This window comes from Microcaecilia unicolor, chromosome 2 (genome assembly GCF_901765095.1).
Source record: "Microcaecilia unicolor chromosome 2, aMicUni1.1, whole genome shotgun sequence".
In the NCBI taxonomy this organism is placed as follows: domain Eukaryota; kingdom Metazoa; phylum Chordata; class Amphibia; order Gymnophiona; family Siphonopidae; genus Microcaecilia; species Microcaecilia unicolor.
In genome coordinates this window covers 553,286,299-553,306,059 of record NC_044032.1, presented here as the reverse complement: position 1 = coordinate 553,306,059, position 19,761 = coordinate 553,286,299, and the positions used below count along the sequence as shown (strand labels likewise).

Below are 19,761 nucleotides of genomic sequence, written 5' to 3'. Positions count from 1 at the left end.
TTATGTTGAATATCTTTCCTTTGTGGGTAACTGTGGGGTCCTGTGAAATATTTTGGCATAGTTTGCAACTGGATAAATTACAGGGACGTGTGCCCTTCTGTTCCTTTTCAGTTTGTGATGGAAGTTTACTTCTGATTAGCTTGTGTTTTAAGAAGAATTAGCTTTTTATTAACCCTAATGCTAAAATACATAGTTATACCAAATGCGAGCTAATTTAAACTTCCTAGGTCAGCTTTACATCACCTGCTTGGAGAAGCAACCGATATAGAAACAATCAATCACTCTGATTTGTGCATTTGACTTCTTTCAGCTGCTATCTTTTCTCTGTGTGGAGTACCCTGTATGCAAGGATTTAATATGGGCAAAGAATATATTGTCTTATTGAATTCTAGTTTGATTTCTTCAAATTAACTTCTCATATAAAACTAATTGTAAATGTTCTTTTTTTTTTTAATTTTAGGACACCACGGAAGTTCTATGGTTTCACCCCCCAAACAGGAGATGATTGATAGAATCTTGGCCATAAGAAATATTCAGCATTTTGACAGAAAAATTCAGAATGCCGAAATAATCAAGTAATGCCATAGCTGCTTTAGAGTGGAATAGTAGAGTTTTCCCAAATCTATTCAGGCATCTGAAGTGGGTTTTCAGCAGGCTAAAGGTCCAATCATTAATAGTGCTTATATGTCTTGAAAACTTTGTGTGCTTGTTGGCCATGTTATGCTGCTTCTCAGCTGCTTTCTGGGAAGCAGCATTGGGATTCATGAGCCAGATGTTCTGAGGATAGTCTCTATCACTGGGGGGAGGGGCAATTCATAGAAAAAAAAAACAGTAAGTGGAACAATGGTTGTATGGTAGACTGTTCGGCTTTGCTGGGACTCCCCTGGTGCTTCCTTGGCTGAGTTGCAAAAGAAATGAGAGGCTTAGTTGGAGGGAAAAAAGCTATCGTAAAAGGTAGAGTATATGTTTCAGAGGTCCTTCCTTGCCTAAGAGCCTTCTCTCCACTGATTTTGCTATTCACAGAGCACTTATTTATGCCAGTCTGTGACATAACATATCATGGAGAAGCCTGGGAAGCATGGGACACATCAGTGATGAGACCTATGGCTTTGCAGACCACTTGCATATTGAGGGAGAGAAATACCTTATAACTATCCTCACTCCCTGCAAGTGGCCTGAAAGCAATGTGTGTGCAATCTATTACCATCAAAATTAATGGAAAGCAAATCATATTGTACAATTGCGTCATGGTTGGCTGTGTCTGGTGACTATCCTCCGAAAAAGAAATATATCAGTTGCTTCTCAAAGAAAAGTACTCAAAAACTGTACAATGCAGAGAGAGGTGATCAGTTAGCTTATCCTTGCTGTAGCCACCTCAATAATATGGAAGCTTCCAGTGTGCAAAAAGGTGAGGACTGTGATTACCTTCAGATGCACTGGCATGGCATGTGCTTTCCAAGTAAAGGCTGAAACTTACCCTGCAATTCGTGGCATAGGTGGAGAACGGTCTCCTTATCAAACTTACACCTCCATTGACATTGCTTTTCTGACAAAGCCAGGAACTGGGTGCCGATCCTCTTTTTCTTCTGCAGGAGGTACCTCTTGGAGAAGTTGAGGAGTAGCCTAAGTTGAGGAGTAGCCCCAGGTATGAAATAAATACCTGTATGGAATATGTAAACCACTTTGACTATAACCACAAAAAGGTGGTATATCAAATTCCTTCCCTTTTCCTCTTCTTCCTCTGTTACCTCTTCCTCATTCAAGCCAGGGCACATACAAGCCACTGATAACTCATTCTAAATATACTTACTTACCACCAACACACTCAGATCCACATCCACACACACATATATAATATCTATCTATCTATCTATCTATCTATCTATCTATCTATCTATCTATCTATCTATCTATATACACCCTCCCCCAAAGCCATATGTACACAGAGATCTAGCCACATATATAAAGTCATAAAGAAGCACACAGACAAAGAGCAAACAGGCAGAAAGGAATAAAGAGACTGACACTAACCAGAATAGAGAAAAAATGTGTATGCAAGCAAGTAAGAGGACCGAGAAAGCAGAAAAAAAAAAATAAAACAGACAAGCAGCTCTCCAGCACAAACCACTCATCCAACTGTTGGATCCTAAAATGCAAGGTGGACCTACCTTAGGCATCTTATACAGCAGACACAAATTAGGGTTGTGAAGGCAAAAAAAAAAAATAATTAAAAAAAAAATATATATATATTGTTTAATTTTCCATTAAAAAAACAACCAAACAAAAAAACCCAAAATACCAACCAAAAGGAAAGGGAAAAAACCCTAGGTGGAAAACATTTAAAAGCAGAGTAGGGTGGACCAACAAACGATGTAAAGAAATACACTTTTATTTACTAAGCACCATAAAATAAAAGAACCCAATATGAGGCCGTGTTTCGGCGGAGAACTGCCTGATGCAGGAGTTACAAAAGCTCTGTCAGACTGTATTGTGGTTCATGGAGCAGTGATGAAACAAGTCCGAGATCTGGTGGAGCTCAACTGGAAAAACATCAGTATAAATCGTCTTGCTTCTGTGGTTTTAGTCCTGATGAGAGAAGCAGGATGATTTATATTGATGTTTTTCCAGTTGAGCTCCTCCGGATCGGGGACTTATTTCATCACTTCTCCATGATCCACAATACATTTTGACAGATCATTTGTGACCCCTGAAGAATGCAGTCCTCGGCAGAAACACAGCCCTGTGTCGGGTCCTTTTATTTATGGTGTTTTGTCAATAAAAGTGTATTTCTTTACATCATTTGTTGGAAGCTTTGTGTAATTTCACATGCCATTTACTGATTTTGCTGTTTGTTTAGTTTTTTCCCCCCATTTTGCATTATTTCTCAATAGCACGAAACAATATGAAACAACATCTGATATGTTATTGACATTTCTTATGTCATTTCAAATGACTGCAAAGAGTTTTATACTTCTCTCCAAAAGCTCAAGATCAAGTCCTATCAGAGCACTTTCTTAGAACGGACCTCCTCCTATTCAGATTGGATTGGCACTTTCTGGAACAGGGGCCCCAAAAGTTCTTCCTGCTACTGCAAAGGAAAGAGGATTTTAGCAGCCTGCTACATTTGCACACAGTTTGATGACATATGCACACACTGGTGTTATATAATATGCAGTACACACATATTTCAGTGTCAAGCCCTCAGCAAACATAGAGATGCAAAATCTCTAATGTACATGTATTCTCTTTTGCCTTAAAATCAATTCATATGCATAAACCTTCTTACATGTATTTAATACCAAATTTTATATCCCATTTACACCTTTTAAAATTACCTCCTTACAGGACTGCAGAGAGGGGGCGAGGGGGACAAGATTCCCCCAGGCCCGGCCTCCAAGAGGGGACCAGCGCCAGCAATAGAAAAGCCACTTTCTGTAGACTTCCGGTGGCAGGCACAGACAGAAGACATGTATCTGGCTTTTTGTATTATAGCTCTTGATTTCAGTATTAATATAATCCAAACCAGATCTGAATCAGGGAAGAAATTTTGCCCTGATACTCTTGAGCTGCATCTTAAAGGGTCCAGTGCAAGCACCCCTCCATTTGAGCCCTCTAACACAACCTTGCATCCTGAAGAATCCTCTTGCCCACAAAGACCCCCCCCCCCCACAAGACCCCCACTCCCTTATCCCCCCCCCCTCCGCCTATGCTTCCTAATACATGGTATCTAGGGGTGTCTGGGGCAGGAGTGATCCCCAGTCACTCTTACCCTGCCAGTGCCAGATTCAAAATGGTATTGGTGACCCTAGCAGTATCTAGAAGTATTCAATTTACATAATAATGAGGTACTTTGCATGTATCTGCATGCTTTCCATCTCGTTATTATGTACCCTGTGGTAACTTAACGTGCTCTATAATGCACATTATTTCCATTTAATCCAGATTAAGGAACTGTGGTAACATGAACGAGGGCAGGCCCTGGAGCCAGGATAAACCAGAGCCCCACAGCAGGTTAAAGTGAACAAAATAATATTTGTTTAAGGTGTCAGGTAGGGGGCCTGTTCAATTCACAGGTGAAAAGAGAAAGGTGGCATATACTTCTGGGCTCTGGTCTGGCTCCTAGAGTCCCAGTACAATCTTTAGCAGTCAACATAGTAGGGGCGTAGCCAGACAACAGATTTTGGGTGGGCCTAAGCAAGAATTGGGTGGGCACCAAGTGTTCTCCCCTCCCCCCCCCCAAATTATCTCAGCTGGTGGAAAAACGCCTCTTTCCATCTTGGCAGCAGGTACGCACAGAAAACTGAGCATGCGCAGGTGCCGGTGTCGTGGAGAGTAGCGTTTTCGTTACCATCAGGGGAAATCTTCAGCTGGCGGAGCTTGGGATTCCCACCAGTTACCACTAAACATGTGCTGCTGTTGGGTGGGCCTGAGCCATAAGTGGGTGGGCCCTGCCCCACCCAAGCCCACCTGTGGCTACGCCACTGCAACATAGGCCAGCTTGCATCCAGCTGGGTCAAAGATATTGTGTTGCAGAGTTCCAAGTTGAACTTGGCCTACCTGACTGTCATGGTTGCAGTTCACAGGTTGCAGGTGGAGGCATATGCAGTTGGGTGTTTCTGTTTCCCTCTGGGCCTCTCTAATCTAGCTGCGCCTTGAGTGTTTATACTTCTTAGACCCTGCCCTCCTGTTTTAAGGTGGCTCTGACACTGTGAGAGAGAGCAATCAAGGGAGAGGGGCAGCATCTTATAGACTCCCTCACAGGGACATTTAATGTGTATTAATGCCATAATGCTTAGGGTTACCATATGTCCGATTTTACCCAGACATGTCCTCTTTTTGAGGACATGGCCAGGCAACCGGGCAGGTTTTGCCAGCCTGCCCATTTGTCAAGATTTCCAGACAAACGGGCAGGTGGGTGGGCCTACTGGTGTCCTATCCTCCACTCCCCTTACCTTACTATACTGCCCTGGTAGTCTAGTGACCTCTTCAGGGTAGGAAAGAGCCCCCTCTTTCCTGCCCCCAGTGCCTGCATACTGTTCCTGTGACGGTCCTGGTGTCGATTCAAAATGGATACCGAGAGTTGAAGTCTCGCAAGGCCACTTCAACTCTCGGTGCTGGAACCGGAGTCAGCAAGGAACAGTATGCAGGCACTCCAGGCAGGAAAGAGGGGGCTCTTCCCAGCCCCGAAGAGGTCACTAGACCACCAGGGCAGTATAGTAATGTAAGGGGAGGGGAGGATAGGACACCCTTAGGGGTGTGTGATAGGGGGTGGGGGCGTGGTGTGGGCGGGATGAGGTGTGGGGGGAGCAAATATGGTAACCCTAATAATGCACCTCAATGTTTTCACAAACCTGTTGGACAAGTATATGAAGGTAACAATGCCCTCTAACTCAAATATTTTCTTTTAAGGAAACTGAATGAAAACAAGGAATTATTGAAGAAAGAGCTTAAAGAGTTGCAACAACAAAAGAAGTATTTTCAAAAAGGTATAATCACATCTGGCCTCTTTCAAGATGGTAGTGTTGTGCCATGCTTTATTCTGCTCTATGCCCATACAGCACACAGTGGGAGTAACTTTACAAAGCCTTTCTGCAAGTAAAACAGTATTTTAACCTGCAGAAATAGAAACGTAGGGCTCGATATTCAAAAGGATTTTAGTGAGCAGGAGAGACTCCTGTCTGGCTAAAATCCGCTGACCTGGCTGTCTGCCGATATTCAGTGGCACTTAACCAGGCAGTGCCACTGTATATTGGTTCTGAATGTTGTGGCACTGTCCAGTAAGTGCCAGGGTGGTCAATGAGCAGAGCCAGTACTTAACTGGCATTATTCACAGAGGTGTAGCTAGGTGGGATGCCAGGGAAGCGACCGCTCCCCCAAATGGACTTTGGACGGTGATAGCGTCTGTTTTTCAGGTGGTCTGTCGCACCTATGCAGTGCGTACGCGCACCTCTCTGCTCCCCCTGGCGTCACAACCTGGCTACGCTTCTGGTTATTCAGTCCGCTAGCCAGTTAAACAAGCAGATAAATTTAGGACTACAGTACAATACCATACAACACAGTTAAGGCTTATAGGTCGCACATACCATATAATAGTTCAACACAGCTGAACAAACTCCTGAGCTTACATAAAAGGGGAAAGGGAATGGGACTTATACACTGCCTTTCTGTGGTTTTTCCAACTACATTCAAAGCGGTTTACATATTATATACAGGTACTTATTTGTACCTGGGACAATGGAGGGTTAAGTGACTTGCCCAGAGTCACAAGGAGCTGTAGTGGGAATTGAACCCAATTCCCCAGGATCAGAGTCTGCTGCACTAACCACTAGGCTACTCCTCCACTAAAAGATAAATTAATTAAAATGTAGGACATTGAACTTATGGTGCAGCACTCCAAATGGTCCATTTTTGTTGACATCTTGGACTTTGGGATACCGGCAGCAATAATGATGATACAGCTCACTTGAAGTCCCTGCAAATACTCTCTGCAACTACTGGTGCAGATAAATTTAACAATTTTGAGCTTTTTGAGACACTTTAAGCACATTGTTTGAGTTGATTATATAGATGTATTCTGCACACTGTATCAATGATCTTTACTGGAGTTTTTTTTCTGCTAATGACTGAATTGGGGAAGCACATCTGATTGCCCCATTATTAATCTGAGGCTTTTTTCCTGTGTTGTTGGTAGATACTGTTTCTTTACCAGTGAGGTGTTTTGATTATGTTTTTTTGAGTAATTAAAAACTTACAGACTACGTATTTAAAATCTTGAAAACAAACAAGTTTTTAACAATTTACAAAAAAATCTTGTAATTAGATTCAAAACAAATAAAAGGTGGCAGTAGATTCCACCATTTTGCAGCCTGGCACGTAAACCTTAACGAAAATACAGTCTTATAATGCACCCCGAGAGAAGAAGGAAATTGAAGCATCAAATAATGCCTAGAGGTCCAGGAACAGTACTTATCTAATATCGTGATCAAAGGTAGCATATACTGACTGTCCTAACTTTATCCGCCAAGGTAACCATGCACTGGTCTGAATATCGGCCAGTACACTGTTAGCTTTCTAGTGTCCGGTGTCCCCTGTAACCTGGATATTCAATGCTGGTGCCTGGACATGACCTGGCTTTGAATATCTGGTCTCAGTTCAGCCCATAAAAACTGTTGAATATTATCCCCTTAAAAAATTAGCTAGGAATATACACACATAAAATTACATGCTACTGACACATAAAACAGACTTCACACAGAATGAGCACTCCAATTTATTTATTTAGAAATTGATTATCCACCATCCAAACTCCAAAAAGGGCTGCCCGGAGTGACATACATGATAAAACAGCACAGTACAGCAATATTCAGTACACATAATTCAGTAAGGGGTAGTTATCAAGCTGCATTAAGGTACTAACCCATGTTATTTACCCCTTAATATGTGTTAAAGGGCTCTAAGCTGAGTGTGGCGCCTTAACACAGTGATAATTTGGTTTCCCCCTGTTATATAGTAATGAGATGAAAAACATGCAAATGTATGTAAAACAGCTCATTACTAAGTAGATACTATACTTCTGCTTGCAGGGTGCAATGGTTATATACTGGAAGTCATGGTATATAGCTGGTGAAAACCATGTGAGAGCACTGGGTTGCCAAGCCTGGCCACATGGCTGCATATTGAAGGGGGTCAGCACATATAAGCCAAAGCCATGGCCAGAGCACCCCACCCCCACATCCAAATTCATGACCCCCCCACCCCAATTATAAGTGTTCCTTCTCAAAGGTAGTAACTCCTCTCCCAGGCCCTTTCCCTGCTTGACTGAAGTATTCATGAGCCTTTGCAAGGCACTTAATTTTAGCAAAATTGGGGATCAGATGGGGTTGGAAAACACCAACGTAGATTGTATTTTCAAATCTATGTAAATTATGGGCAATATTCCAACCCCCCCTGGCTACCGCATAAAGATAAGGGATTTATTTGCTTCTCTCTATACCCAATATTCAGCGACCCTATCCATTTCAACAGGATCAATGAATATGCCATCCTAAAGTTAAATAGTTAACTTAGGGATCCTTTTACTAAGCTGCATGAGGTGCCAATGTAGCAAAAAAAAAATGGAGTACTGCAGGACATGCTACTACTACTACTACTTATCATTTTTAAAGCGCTACTAGATGTACGCAGCACTGTACACTTGAACATGAAGAGACAGTCCCTGCTCGACAGAGCTTACAATCTAATTAGGACAAACAAGACAAACAAGAGATAAGGGAATATTAAAGACATGCTCAGGCATCCTGATCTGCATACATTATTGCATGCTAAAAAAAAATTCTAATTTTTTTGAGGGGCAGAGTGGGCATTCCTGCACTAAACAGCACATGTACATTACCATGTGCTAACTGTTTAGAGCACAAATAATGCAGGATGCCTTACCACCTTCAAATTGGGTGGCAGTAAACGCTAATGCGGTAATTAAAAAAAAATGGCTGGTTTTTTTTGTGCTTCTTTTTATGCTTGTATGCTGTTTTACCCTCTCTTTTGTTACTTTGTGTGATAATGGCAAAATTAGTGCATGGCCATTACTGCAAACAATAGAAAAAACCCATATTTATGGCCACAGTAAAAATGGCCTTAGCGTGCAGGAAAGACTCGCTAAGGGTGTGCTAAGGCCTCTTTGTACCACAGCTAGTAAAAAGACCCCTTAACTGGTATGTTAAGACTGCTATGTTTGTAGTCCCCTAAACAGGTACAGTATAATCATCTGGATAGCACTGGCTTTTCCCATTGGCTTTTACAAACGAGCCTTGACTCCAGAGCCATCCTTTCAGACATAACACCTTTGTAAATATGGAGGGTTAGTCTAGTTGTTATCTTTGGCACATACTACTGAGCTGCCAAATCTAAGTCAAATTTTGTAGTTTGCAGATCATCTTGGTTTCTTTTTTACTATATATAGCGGGGCATTTTTGATATGACGTCTAAGTCTGACTTTGGACATTTTGCAAAAAACATTCAAAATCTGAATAGGAAAGAAAGGTAATTTTCATAAAAGAAAAATGTCTAATTTTTGTTTTCGAAAATACTGTTCTGAACAATGTTTTGTGATTTGGACGTTTTGTTTTTTGGTCCATTTTCAAAAAAAAAAAAAAAGTCCAAGTGCAAAACTCACAAAATCAAGCCACTGGGATGTAGGAGGAGCCAGCATTTTTAGTGAACTGGTTCCCCTGACATTCCAGGACAGCAGTAGGGCACCTTAGGGGGCACTGCAGTGGACTTCATAAACTCCTCCCAGGTACACTTCATAAACTGCTCCCTTACCTTGTGTCCTGAGCCCCCCCTAAACCCACCGAAAACCCACTACCCCCAACTGTACACCACTACCATAGCCCTTACGGTTGAAGGGGGCACCTATATGTGAGTACAGTGGGTTTCTGGTGAGTTTTGGAGTGCTCACAGTTTCCTCCACAAGTGTAACCGGTAGGGGGAGGTAGGAGCGTGGGTCCACCTGTCTGCAGTGCACTGCACCACTACTAGACTACTCCAGGGACCTGCATGCTATTCTAATGGACCTGAGTATAACATCTGAGGCTGGCATAGAGGTTGGTAAGTAATGTTTTTCATCACATTTTGGGGGGATGGGAGGGGGTTAGTGACCACTGGGGGAATAAGGGGAGGTCATTCCTGATTCCCTCCAGTGGTCATCTGGTTATTTAGGGCACCTTTTTGTGTAAGGTCTAGCTCAAAACGTCTAGTCCTGGACGTTTTTATTTTGTTCCATTATGGCTGAAAAATCTCTAAGTCTTAGGAACGCCCAAGTTCTGCCCTGAACACACCCTAGCACTCCCCCTTGAGATTTGGACGCACTTCTGGTGGACTTCAGAGAAAAACGTCTGAAAATCAGCTTCAAAAATACTGATTTGGACGTTTTTGTGAAAAAAACGTCCAAATGCAGACATGCCACTTTTTGGACGTTTTTCTCTTTTGAAATGAGCCCAATAGTCAAGTTCGTCTTGAAAGCATCCCAGGTTTTTTATGTTTGATTGGTCAGCAGTTTTAGAAGTGATTTAGGGAAAGAAAATTGGATGGACCGTGCAGGTCTTTTTCTGCCGTCATCTACTATGTTACTATGTAATTTGCTAGGTCATGGTATCTAATTGTAATAGCTGATTGTATACCCTAGGAGTATTTAATTTATTGGTGAGTTACCTTTAAACTGCATTCCTGCCATTTGGATGAACCCTGCTCTTTGTTCAGCTACAGTATATAAGTACATTTGATATGTTTAGTGCACACAGTGTCTTCTCAGCAAACAGAAAATAAACGATTGCTACAGAGTCGGATCATTTCTACTATGAAGCATCTACCTGACCTAGAGATGAGAGTACAAAACCTCAGGTTGGTTCCAAAGATATGAAGTGGTATTATTCTTATGTTCTCCTAACACATTTAGGAGGGAAGTTATCAGTTTGGCCTACCATTACGACATGTTATTTTACAACTTACGCAAGCAATTTTAGCACAGATCTCATATTATACAATGAAACCTAATTACTAATAACTTGGGTTAACAGGAAAATAATACTTCTTAATGGAAGCCTATATTGTTAACTTCCCCTCTTTTTTTTGTTACATTTGTACCCCTCGCTTTCCCACTCATGGCAGGCTCAATGCAGCTTACATGGGGCAATGGAGGGTTAAGTGACTTGCCCAGAGTCACAAGGAGCTGCCTGTGCCTGAAGTGGGAATTGAACTCAGTTCCTCAGGACCAAAGTCCACCACCCTAACCACTAGGCTACTCCTCCACTTTAATAGTTTTGGCTGTCAAAATGCTTTATTCTTAATTGTTTTGATTAATCAGTTTCTTAATACAATTTATTTATGTACTTTATTAAGTTTAAATAATAATACAAGCACAGACTTGTCATGAAGAGTGCATAAGTAAATCAAAAAAGAAAATAGCTGTAGTAAAGAAACAAAATAGGTACTATGTTAGACAAGAAATCCTGTGGATAAGCAGCTTAAAATGTATTGTACTGTTTTGGGATCTTATCAGGTACTTGTAACCTGGATTGGCCACTGTTTGATACAGGAAGCTAGGCTTGATGGACCTTCGGTCTGTCCACGTACTTATGTAACTAAGAAATGTTAAAGAAAAAGAGGAGGCAAAAAAAGACATCCTAGCAAATTCATTATGGTGGGTTCAAACTTCTACTCCCTCAGACTTCTAGGTGCCAGGACTTGAGATACTTTGCTCCTTCAAAGATCCTCAATCCAGGAAAAAATGTAATGTTGATGGCTCAAAAAGGACATATCTTACATTCTAAAACCTAAAGGCCAAAGTCTCCTGGTGCAGCAGTATAAATTTCTTTCTCCAGATCTGAGTAGCCATACTCAATTCAGGACTCATCCAGACTTTAGCTCCTGTTGATTACTAAAAAACAAATAGATAACATAATCTTGCCTCTGCAGAAAGACCATGGTCACATGCAAAGTCCTCCTATCAAGAGTGAACTGACAGGGATCTAGGCCTCCAAGAAATGAGTCAAGGGCCCTAACCCTATCAAAAATGATTAAACTAGATGGTGTCTAGGGGTGAGTAGGCCCCTACTGGTGTGGGCCCTCGGGCACTGCCTTATTGTCCCAATGGTCAGTCCGCCCCTGCCCCCTATGTTGCTTTTTAACTGTAGATCTCTGGAGAGGAGCAGAGACATCCAAACTATCTGTATATTGTTCCAGATCTGAAGCTCCAACAGCTCCCCTCCTGTGGTACGGAAGGCAGGTGGTAGGCCCTATTCGTAGCCCTTTTAGGAATTTTTAAAACATCTCACAAAATATTTTGAAGAGCAGCAATAAGTGTAATAGAAGAAATCATAAGAAATTTCAATATTCATAAGTTCAGATTTCTACCTGCATTTTCAAGATTTTCCAACTTATGTGATAGACCTTCCTTGGTCTCCTGCATACTGGATATCTGTGACTGCTAGTCCAAGGCTCTGATCCTCCCAGCAATCACCAAGTGATCAAATTCCTTCAACTGTAATCTATCATGAATATGTGTAGTAATGGTGGCTAAAGAAGCCACTGTCTTCCCACTGAAGCAACCACAGTTCAAAGTCACATTAGGAGGCCTCAGTAAAGTTGTTGTAGCTACCAGCATTTCTAAAGCCACTTTTGCCTGGGAGGAAGCTGACTTTAATTTCAACACCACCATTTAATTTTTCCAGACCACCAGCACTTACAGGTCACACTTCTGGTGATGCAGAAGTGCCCCCGGCTACTACAATAGATGCCTCTGCAAAAATGCTGCTTTGAGTGTGGTCTACAGCTGAACTCTGGGACCCAAATGCCATGGAACTCATAATCCAGCTGTTTGGACTGAGCAATACCTCAAGGTTCAGTGTGGGAGAACTTCCTATTAGCCTGGGCATAAGGTCAGGAGTGTGGTGTAGGAGCTCAGGAATAGTGTTCTGCCTTCCAAACTCTCCTTTTCCTCTTTCTCATGAAAACTGTGAGAAAGAGGTAAGATGCTGACAGAGATGAGAACTGCCACACACTTCTATCCCTTAAGGCACAATTTTGGTGTCCCTTAAAGTTAATTTAGGGGTCGTTTTACTAAGGTGTGCTGAAAAACAGCCTGCAGTAGTGTAGGCGCGGGTTTTGGGCATGCTCAGGTCCATTTTTCAGCGCACCTGTAAAACAGGCCTTTTAAAAAAATTTTTGCTGAAAATGGATGTGCAGCAAAATCAAAATTGTTGTGTGTCCATTTTGGGTCTGAGACCTTACCGCCAGTCATTGACCTAGCGGTAAAGTCTCATGCAGTAACTGTGCGGTAATGACCTACATGCATCAAATGCCACTTGGTGCGCGTCCAATATGCACATCTAAAAATAAAAATTATTTTTTGGCCGTGCACCATAATTGAAATTATCACAAGAGCCATGCGGTAGCCGGACGGTAACTCCATTTTGGCACACATTGGGCACGCGTACTCACTTGCGCGGCTTAGTAAAAGGGCCCCTTAATATTTATATTCCACACTATACCCAAACCAAGGGGCCCTTTTACTAAACTGTGTAAGCATCTACGTGTGCCCAACATACGCCAAAATGGAGTTACCGCCTGGCTACCACGTGGCTCTTGCGGTAATTTCATTTTTGGCACACATCAGATACGTGCATCCGAAAAATAATTTTTATTATCAGACGCGTGTCAAGTGGCATTTGACGCGCGTAGGTCATTACTGCCCAGTGACCACATGAGACTTTACCGCTAGGTCAATGGCTGGCAGTAAGGTCTCAGACCCAAAATGGATGCGCACCAATTTTGATTTTCCCGCACGTCCATTTTCGGCAAAAATTTTAAAGAGGCCTTTTTTACAGGTGCGCTGAAAAATGGATTGGCGCACGCCCCAAACTCACTCTTACACTACCGCAAGCCATTTTTCAGCGCAACTTAGTAAAAGGACCCCCAAAGGATCTAGGTGACTATTACATAACCTAAAAGATACATATGCAAAATAATAAACAAAATTATAGTACAACATAAAGAAAACAATAAGTTAACAATATAAATTAAATACACTTTAGGCATAATATATTGAAAATATTACTGATAGATTACAATTATAATAAAAATAATAAAACCAACTAAGAAAGATGAAATACATATTAAATATAAACAGAAATTCAAAAAGCATGATCAAACAATCATGTTTTCAATTTCTTCTGAAAATCAAATAATGCCTTTCAAATTTAAAAATAAACTATTTCAGTTGAGGAACTCTCCCAGATGTTGTACATTCCTGGGAAGAAACTAACCTAATATCCCTAGAAGAGGGAATAGTCCATTGTATATCAGTTTGAGAGTGTAAAGACTATATTAGCGTATATCTAGTACAGAGGGTCTCAACTCAATCCTCGGGATACACCAAGCCAGTCTGTTTTTCAAGATATCCACAATTAGCATTCACTGCCTCCATTGTATGCAAATCTATCTCATGCATATTCATTTGGGGTATCTTGAAAGCCTGACTTGCTAGGTGTGTTCCAAGAACCAGGCTGAGAACCACTGATCTAGTCCCATACACCTGAATGTAATTGGGACCAATCCCATGAAAAATTTTAAAAACAAATGTCAGGAGACTGAAAGAAATGCTCACCTACAGTAACACAGTAAATGATCGCAGATAAAGACCCACACAATCCATCCAGTCTGTCAAACAAGGTGGCCAGAGCCATGCCTGCCAGGGCAAGTTCCAGTCGCCCATGCTTAAATGCTGGATGTTAAGTTTCCACTATGCCAACCATAAGCAGCCAAACATAATGGGGAAGATACATGGTTATAACCAGTACTCCAAGTATTGCTGACAGTATTCAGCTTATCAGTCAAGATGTCAAGTCCATAGGTGGTTTCAGGTTTTTTTTTTTATAATACCAGTCATATAGGGCTAAGATGCAAAACTGTTTCAGATAGCTGGAGTATTCCTTGCAGTGTTCCGCAAGGTTCTTATCTATCTCCCCTACTTTTTAAGTATATGCACACTCTTTAGGCTTTGCGTTGTAAAAATTAGGCTTCTGTTTTTTTATAGCTATGCCAACAATATAACTGTTTTGTTGCCTACCCATTCTTTGTTATCAGGTTCCAATAAAATTTCTAAAGTCATTGGTATCATTGAAAAATGGATGGCTGTGCATAGACTAAAACTAAACACAAACAAAACCAAATTTTTATTTATTAAATAATTCTACTGTTCACGAGGAGACTGGTATCACTATAAATCAAATGGTTTATCAACTTTCCACCACTATAAGATTTTTAGAGGTACTTTTTGATTCCAAATTTTCTTTAGAACTGCAAGTTAACCTGATTATACAAAGATCTTTTGTACTTATATGGAATCTCTGCCATATTTGTAAATACTTTGAGCAAAACCATCTTCATCTGCTTGTACAAAAAAAGGATTAAACTACTGGAAAACCTGTTATCATTTCAAGCAGCAAGAATAGATAAAAATGTTAGTCATTTTCTGTTAACTGCTAGGGATTACAGGTATTTTAGGAGTTTGATTAAAACTTGTCTATTTAGAAAATTGATGTTAAAGAAATAGATTATGTTGGCATAAGTGGTTTATTCTTTATAATATTGTTCTTCTGTTTATATTATTACTTTATTTTGCTTTTATCTCAATAACTATTGTACTTCTTAGTACTGATCAGCTTCTTAACTGTGATACGCAAAGAACTGAAAGGTTTATGGCAGAATATAAGACATTATGTTATGTTATATCTTCCTCTCCAACCTGAGCTGCACAGCACCCTCACTCACAGCATGGGCATGTGACAATAAAGTGATCTGCAACACTGGAGTTGCCGAAGCTTCACCTGTCTTTTGCCATTTGAGGGACACAGAACATAGAAGTGTCTCCGGCATCAGCCTTGGTTCCCCCCAGTGCTGAAGTTGCTGAATATTCTTTCAGTCTTTTGTCATTTACAGAACACAGACTGTAGAAGTCTGTCCAGCATCGGCCTCAGTTCCTCCATGATGGATTTGGCTTATCTTTTTTCAGTCTTTTGCCATTTGCGAGACATAGACCATAGAAGTCTGTCCAGCATTGGCCTCAGTTTCCACTACTCTTGACCAACATAGCACCTCAACAGCCATGTTGTGCTTCCATCCGCTTTCTATTTAGGCATCCCCTGTGTCTATCCCATGCATTTTTGAAATTGCTCACTGTTTTTGACTCTACCACCTCTCCTGGAAGGGCATTCCAGGAGTCTACCACTCTCTCTGTGAAAAAGTATTTCCTGATGTTACTCCTAAGTCTACCTCCCTGCAACCCCCATTCATGTCCTCTAGTTCTACCACTCTGGGATTGTTTGAATATTAATACTTTTCAAGTACTTAAGTGTCTGTATCATATTACCTCTCTGTCTCCTTTTCTCTAGCTTATACATTCAATTCCTCCAGTCTCTTCTCATACATCTTATGGCATAAACCCTGTAGCATTTTTGTCACCATCCTCTGAACTGTCTCAAGTCTTTTTATGTCCTTGAAGAGATATGGCCTCCAAACCTGGACACAGTACTCCAAGTGGGGTCTCACCAATGACTTGTACAGGGGCATCAATATCTCCTTTCTTCTGCTGGTTACACCTCTGTCTATGCAGCCTAGCATTTTTCAGGGAACAGCTACCACCTTGTTGCATTGTTTTGCTGCCTTGAGATCCTCTGACATTATCACTCCAAGGTCTCTCTCCTGATCTGTGCATTCCAGTGCCTCACCCCCTTGTAAAAATCACTTTGCACTTCTTCGCATTAAATTTTAACTGCCAAACATTCGACCATTCTTCTAATGTTGTCCACTCCCTACATGGAGTCCGCTCTGTTGCAAATCCTGGTGTTATCCGCAAAAAGGCAAACTTTGCCTTCTAACCCTCCAGCAATGCTGCTCACAAATATGTTGAATAGAATCGGCTCCAGTACTGATCCCTGAGGCACTCCACTACTTACATTTCTATCCTTTGAACTGACTCCATTTATCACAATCCTCTGCCATCTGTCAGTCAAGCAGTTCCCAGTCCGGTTTACCACTTTATGTCCTAACACTAGCCTGCTGAGTTTGTTTATAAGCCTCCTATGAGGAAGGCAACCAAGGCAAGGGAATTAAATATGTTGTTTTGTCACTGTAGTGCCATGAACTTTCATTTGTAAATACTTTACAAGCTTTTAATACTTGGGATTTTTTTCCTCCATTATTTAAATTCCTCCCTCCTCCCACCTCACCTCTATCTAGATGAACTATCACAGTGAAAGTCCTGAGACTACAGCTCACCCAGTATACATGTACCCTGAATCTGGCCAATAGATGTCACTGTTATGGAATGGCAAAGACTTACTCCGCAGTGGGTGCGGTGGTTGGGGGCTGCAAACACTCCCATCACAGTGTCCTGAGCCCTGGCTAATCTGAGCATTAGAAGCCAGGCCTGGAAAACAAACCTAGATCATCTGCATGGCTGCTGACCCATCAGTTTACCCTGCTTTACTTTCTTTGTGTGTTGTTTTTCAGAGAAGAGCTTTATAGAAAAACTGAACAGAAGCTAAGACCATATCTGGGTGAATCTGTGCTTGTGGGAGCTGAACCCTATCAGATACGAGACATTAATATGGTATGCGTGTATTTTTAAAATTTTCTTTTTCTTTTTTATTACATTGTCACATGTATGTTTAACTGTTTTAGATCTTGGTCTATATTTATATTAAACCATTTTGGTTAATATTCCTATCAGTGTTCTCAAATTTTAATAGAACTTCCCTCACTGACAGTGGATTGGTTTATCTTCATCTTTATCTGAAGATCACCAAAATCCCCCTATCCTCACCACGAAAACTTGGAAATGGGATACTGTGCTTTTTACCCCATTTATAGTATGCGTTTAAAGATCAATGAGTTTGACAAATTCCTTTTTAGCAGATATTGGCAGTCAGTATTCAACACATTTAATGTTGGTAAACTCAGTTTTTACCAAACTCAGTTTTTACCGAGATAAAATCAACCCCACACAATTATCTTTGCAAAAAGGGAGCCGGACTGGAAGCATGGCATGAGCAGGATATTTAGCTGGGTAATGCTATATTGTGAATTAAGGCAATTTTAAAAGCCGTTTGTGAGTGTAAAGAGTACTTTATACATGAAATAGGTGCTTATAAAATAGTGCATCTGATATGTGTGTAAAGTTATGCACATATAGGGCTAGATTCTATATATCACACCAAGATTTCAGTGCAGAAATCGAAGCGTATTCTATAAAGTATGCTTTAATTTCAGGATACTTTATAGAATACGCTGAGCGCTGGTCCATGCGACTAAATTTAGTCACGGTCAATTATGCCAACTAAAACCTGGTATAAATCCTGACGCTGAAATTAGGCACAGAGCGGGTGTATTCTATAACAACATGCATAGACTTTAGAAACACCCATGACCCACCCATTCCATGCCTATAACCACGCCCACTTTTTCAACTATACCACTAAGAATTTACGCACACCACATTACAGAATACGCTTAGCAAGTACTGCATGTAAATTCTAATAAATGCTAATTAGTGCTAATTTCTTGTTAACATCCAATTAGCTTGCTAACCAATTAAGTTACACGCATTGTTATTGAATACACTTTGATTTCTGTGCAGAAATCTTGGTGTGATATATAGAATCCTGTGGACTGCATGTATCCTTTGGATTCTATATAGCACATCCAAAGTTGCACGCTGAAATTTGGGCATGCACCCAAGATGTGTGTGCAACTTTATTGATTAACAAACCTAACTTTTCTAGCACTTATCTAAAAAAGGAGGTGTGGCCAGGGCCTGTTTTCCCAAAAGTTGGAGGCAGAATTGCAGAATCTGGCCTAAGTGCACCTAACCTAGACACCGCCTTTTGTAGATCTAGGTAGTTTACAATCTAATAAAAACATACAATACCAGAAAAGAGAAAGGAACTAAAGTATACTGAAATGAAAGTAATCCACAAACAAATAGAGTTAGAGTGTGCCCATAAAAACAGGATAGTGGTAGGGGATAGTGGAAGGTAAAGGAGGAAGAGGCCTAATTATAAACCAGGAAAGGGAAAAGGAGGGTTTGGATTGTACCAGCAGTGATGAGCAGCAAACAGCTAATTCTGGAAATCAAAGGCCTGACAAAATAGCCACGCCTTTAAAGCTGCTTTAAATTTTTTTGAAAGACAATTCTGCGCGGATTTCATGAGGGAGGGAATTCCAGTGGGAAGGGGCTGTGAAGAAGAAAGCACAGTGTCTGGTGGATTCTAAACTAGCTTGCTTGGATGGTCCACTTTTCTGTGTTATTGACCATGTAGTAGTCATGTGCGGCACTATTGAGAACAAGATTTTTTACTATGTCCTCAATAAAATTTATTTTATACATATTAAATCCCTTAATACACACTCGAACATTTTACTGAGTCACACATTTTAGAACAAGTTTTCTTGCAGAGGCAGGTGGGGGTGGAATGAAGTGAAAGAGTAAAGGCATTTTGGATTATTGGTTTATAATAATACTGTATTAGATTAGACTGTCTAGATCGGTTAACCTTGATTTAGAACAGCATCAACTGTGATGTAATGGGAACATAATAGGAACAGGGAAACTAAAGTGTATTCTTTTAAGCAATAAAATATATTCTCATTATTCACCTTCAGATTTGTCAATGTTTTTGCCATTAATAAAATGTCCTTTCTTTGAGGTTCGAGCATTACTTGATGAAATGGTAGAGGAGCTGATGGATGACTACTTAAAACGAGAACCGGAAAGCTATGACAGTAGACAGTATCCTTTAATGCTACAGTGAATCCGTTCTCTGTTGCTAGGCTATTTACTAGAAATCTTATTTAAACCACCTATATAAATGAGTTTTAATGCTTTTTATTATATGCTAGTATTTATGACTACTATGGGGTTCTACTGCCAGCCTATGGATTGCTCTGTTTCTTAAAGGACTTGGAGTGAATATCTGCCTTCCCACTAGCACAGTGGTAGGTGACCATGGTCTTCGCAACCCAGTCATAAGTATTGCCATTCTGGGAAAGACCAAAGGTCCATCAAGCCCAGCATCCTGTTTCCAACAGTGGCCAATCTAAGTCACAAATACCTGGCAAGATCCCAAAAATGTACAAAACATTTTATCCTGCTTACCCCAGAAATAGTGGACTGTCCCCAGTCAGGTTTCAAGATTTGCACAATGA

General features: G+C 40.8%; 1 protein-coding gene across 1 annotated transcript in view; it reads left to right on the top strand.

The window, feature by feature from the left end:
- Nucleotides 1–19,367, top strand: part of LOC115462188 — a 45,572-nt gene extending 26,205 nt beyond the window's left edge. The window contains exons 3-7 of the mRNA XM_030192203.1: nt 461–575; nt 5,410–5,486; nt 10,290–10,398; nt 17,068–17,167; nt 19,263–19,367. Coding sequence (XP_030048063.1) covers nt 461–575; nt 5,410–5,486; nt 10,290–10,398; nt 17,068–17,167; nt 19,263–19,367 — 506 coding nt within the window. The remainder of the gene's footprint in view (nt 1–460; nt 576–5,409; nt 5,487–10,289; nt 10,399–17,067; nt 17,168–19,262) is intronic.
- The last annotated feature ends 394 nt before the right edge of the window (nt 19,368–19,761 follow it).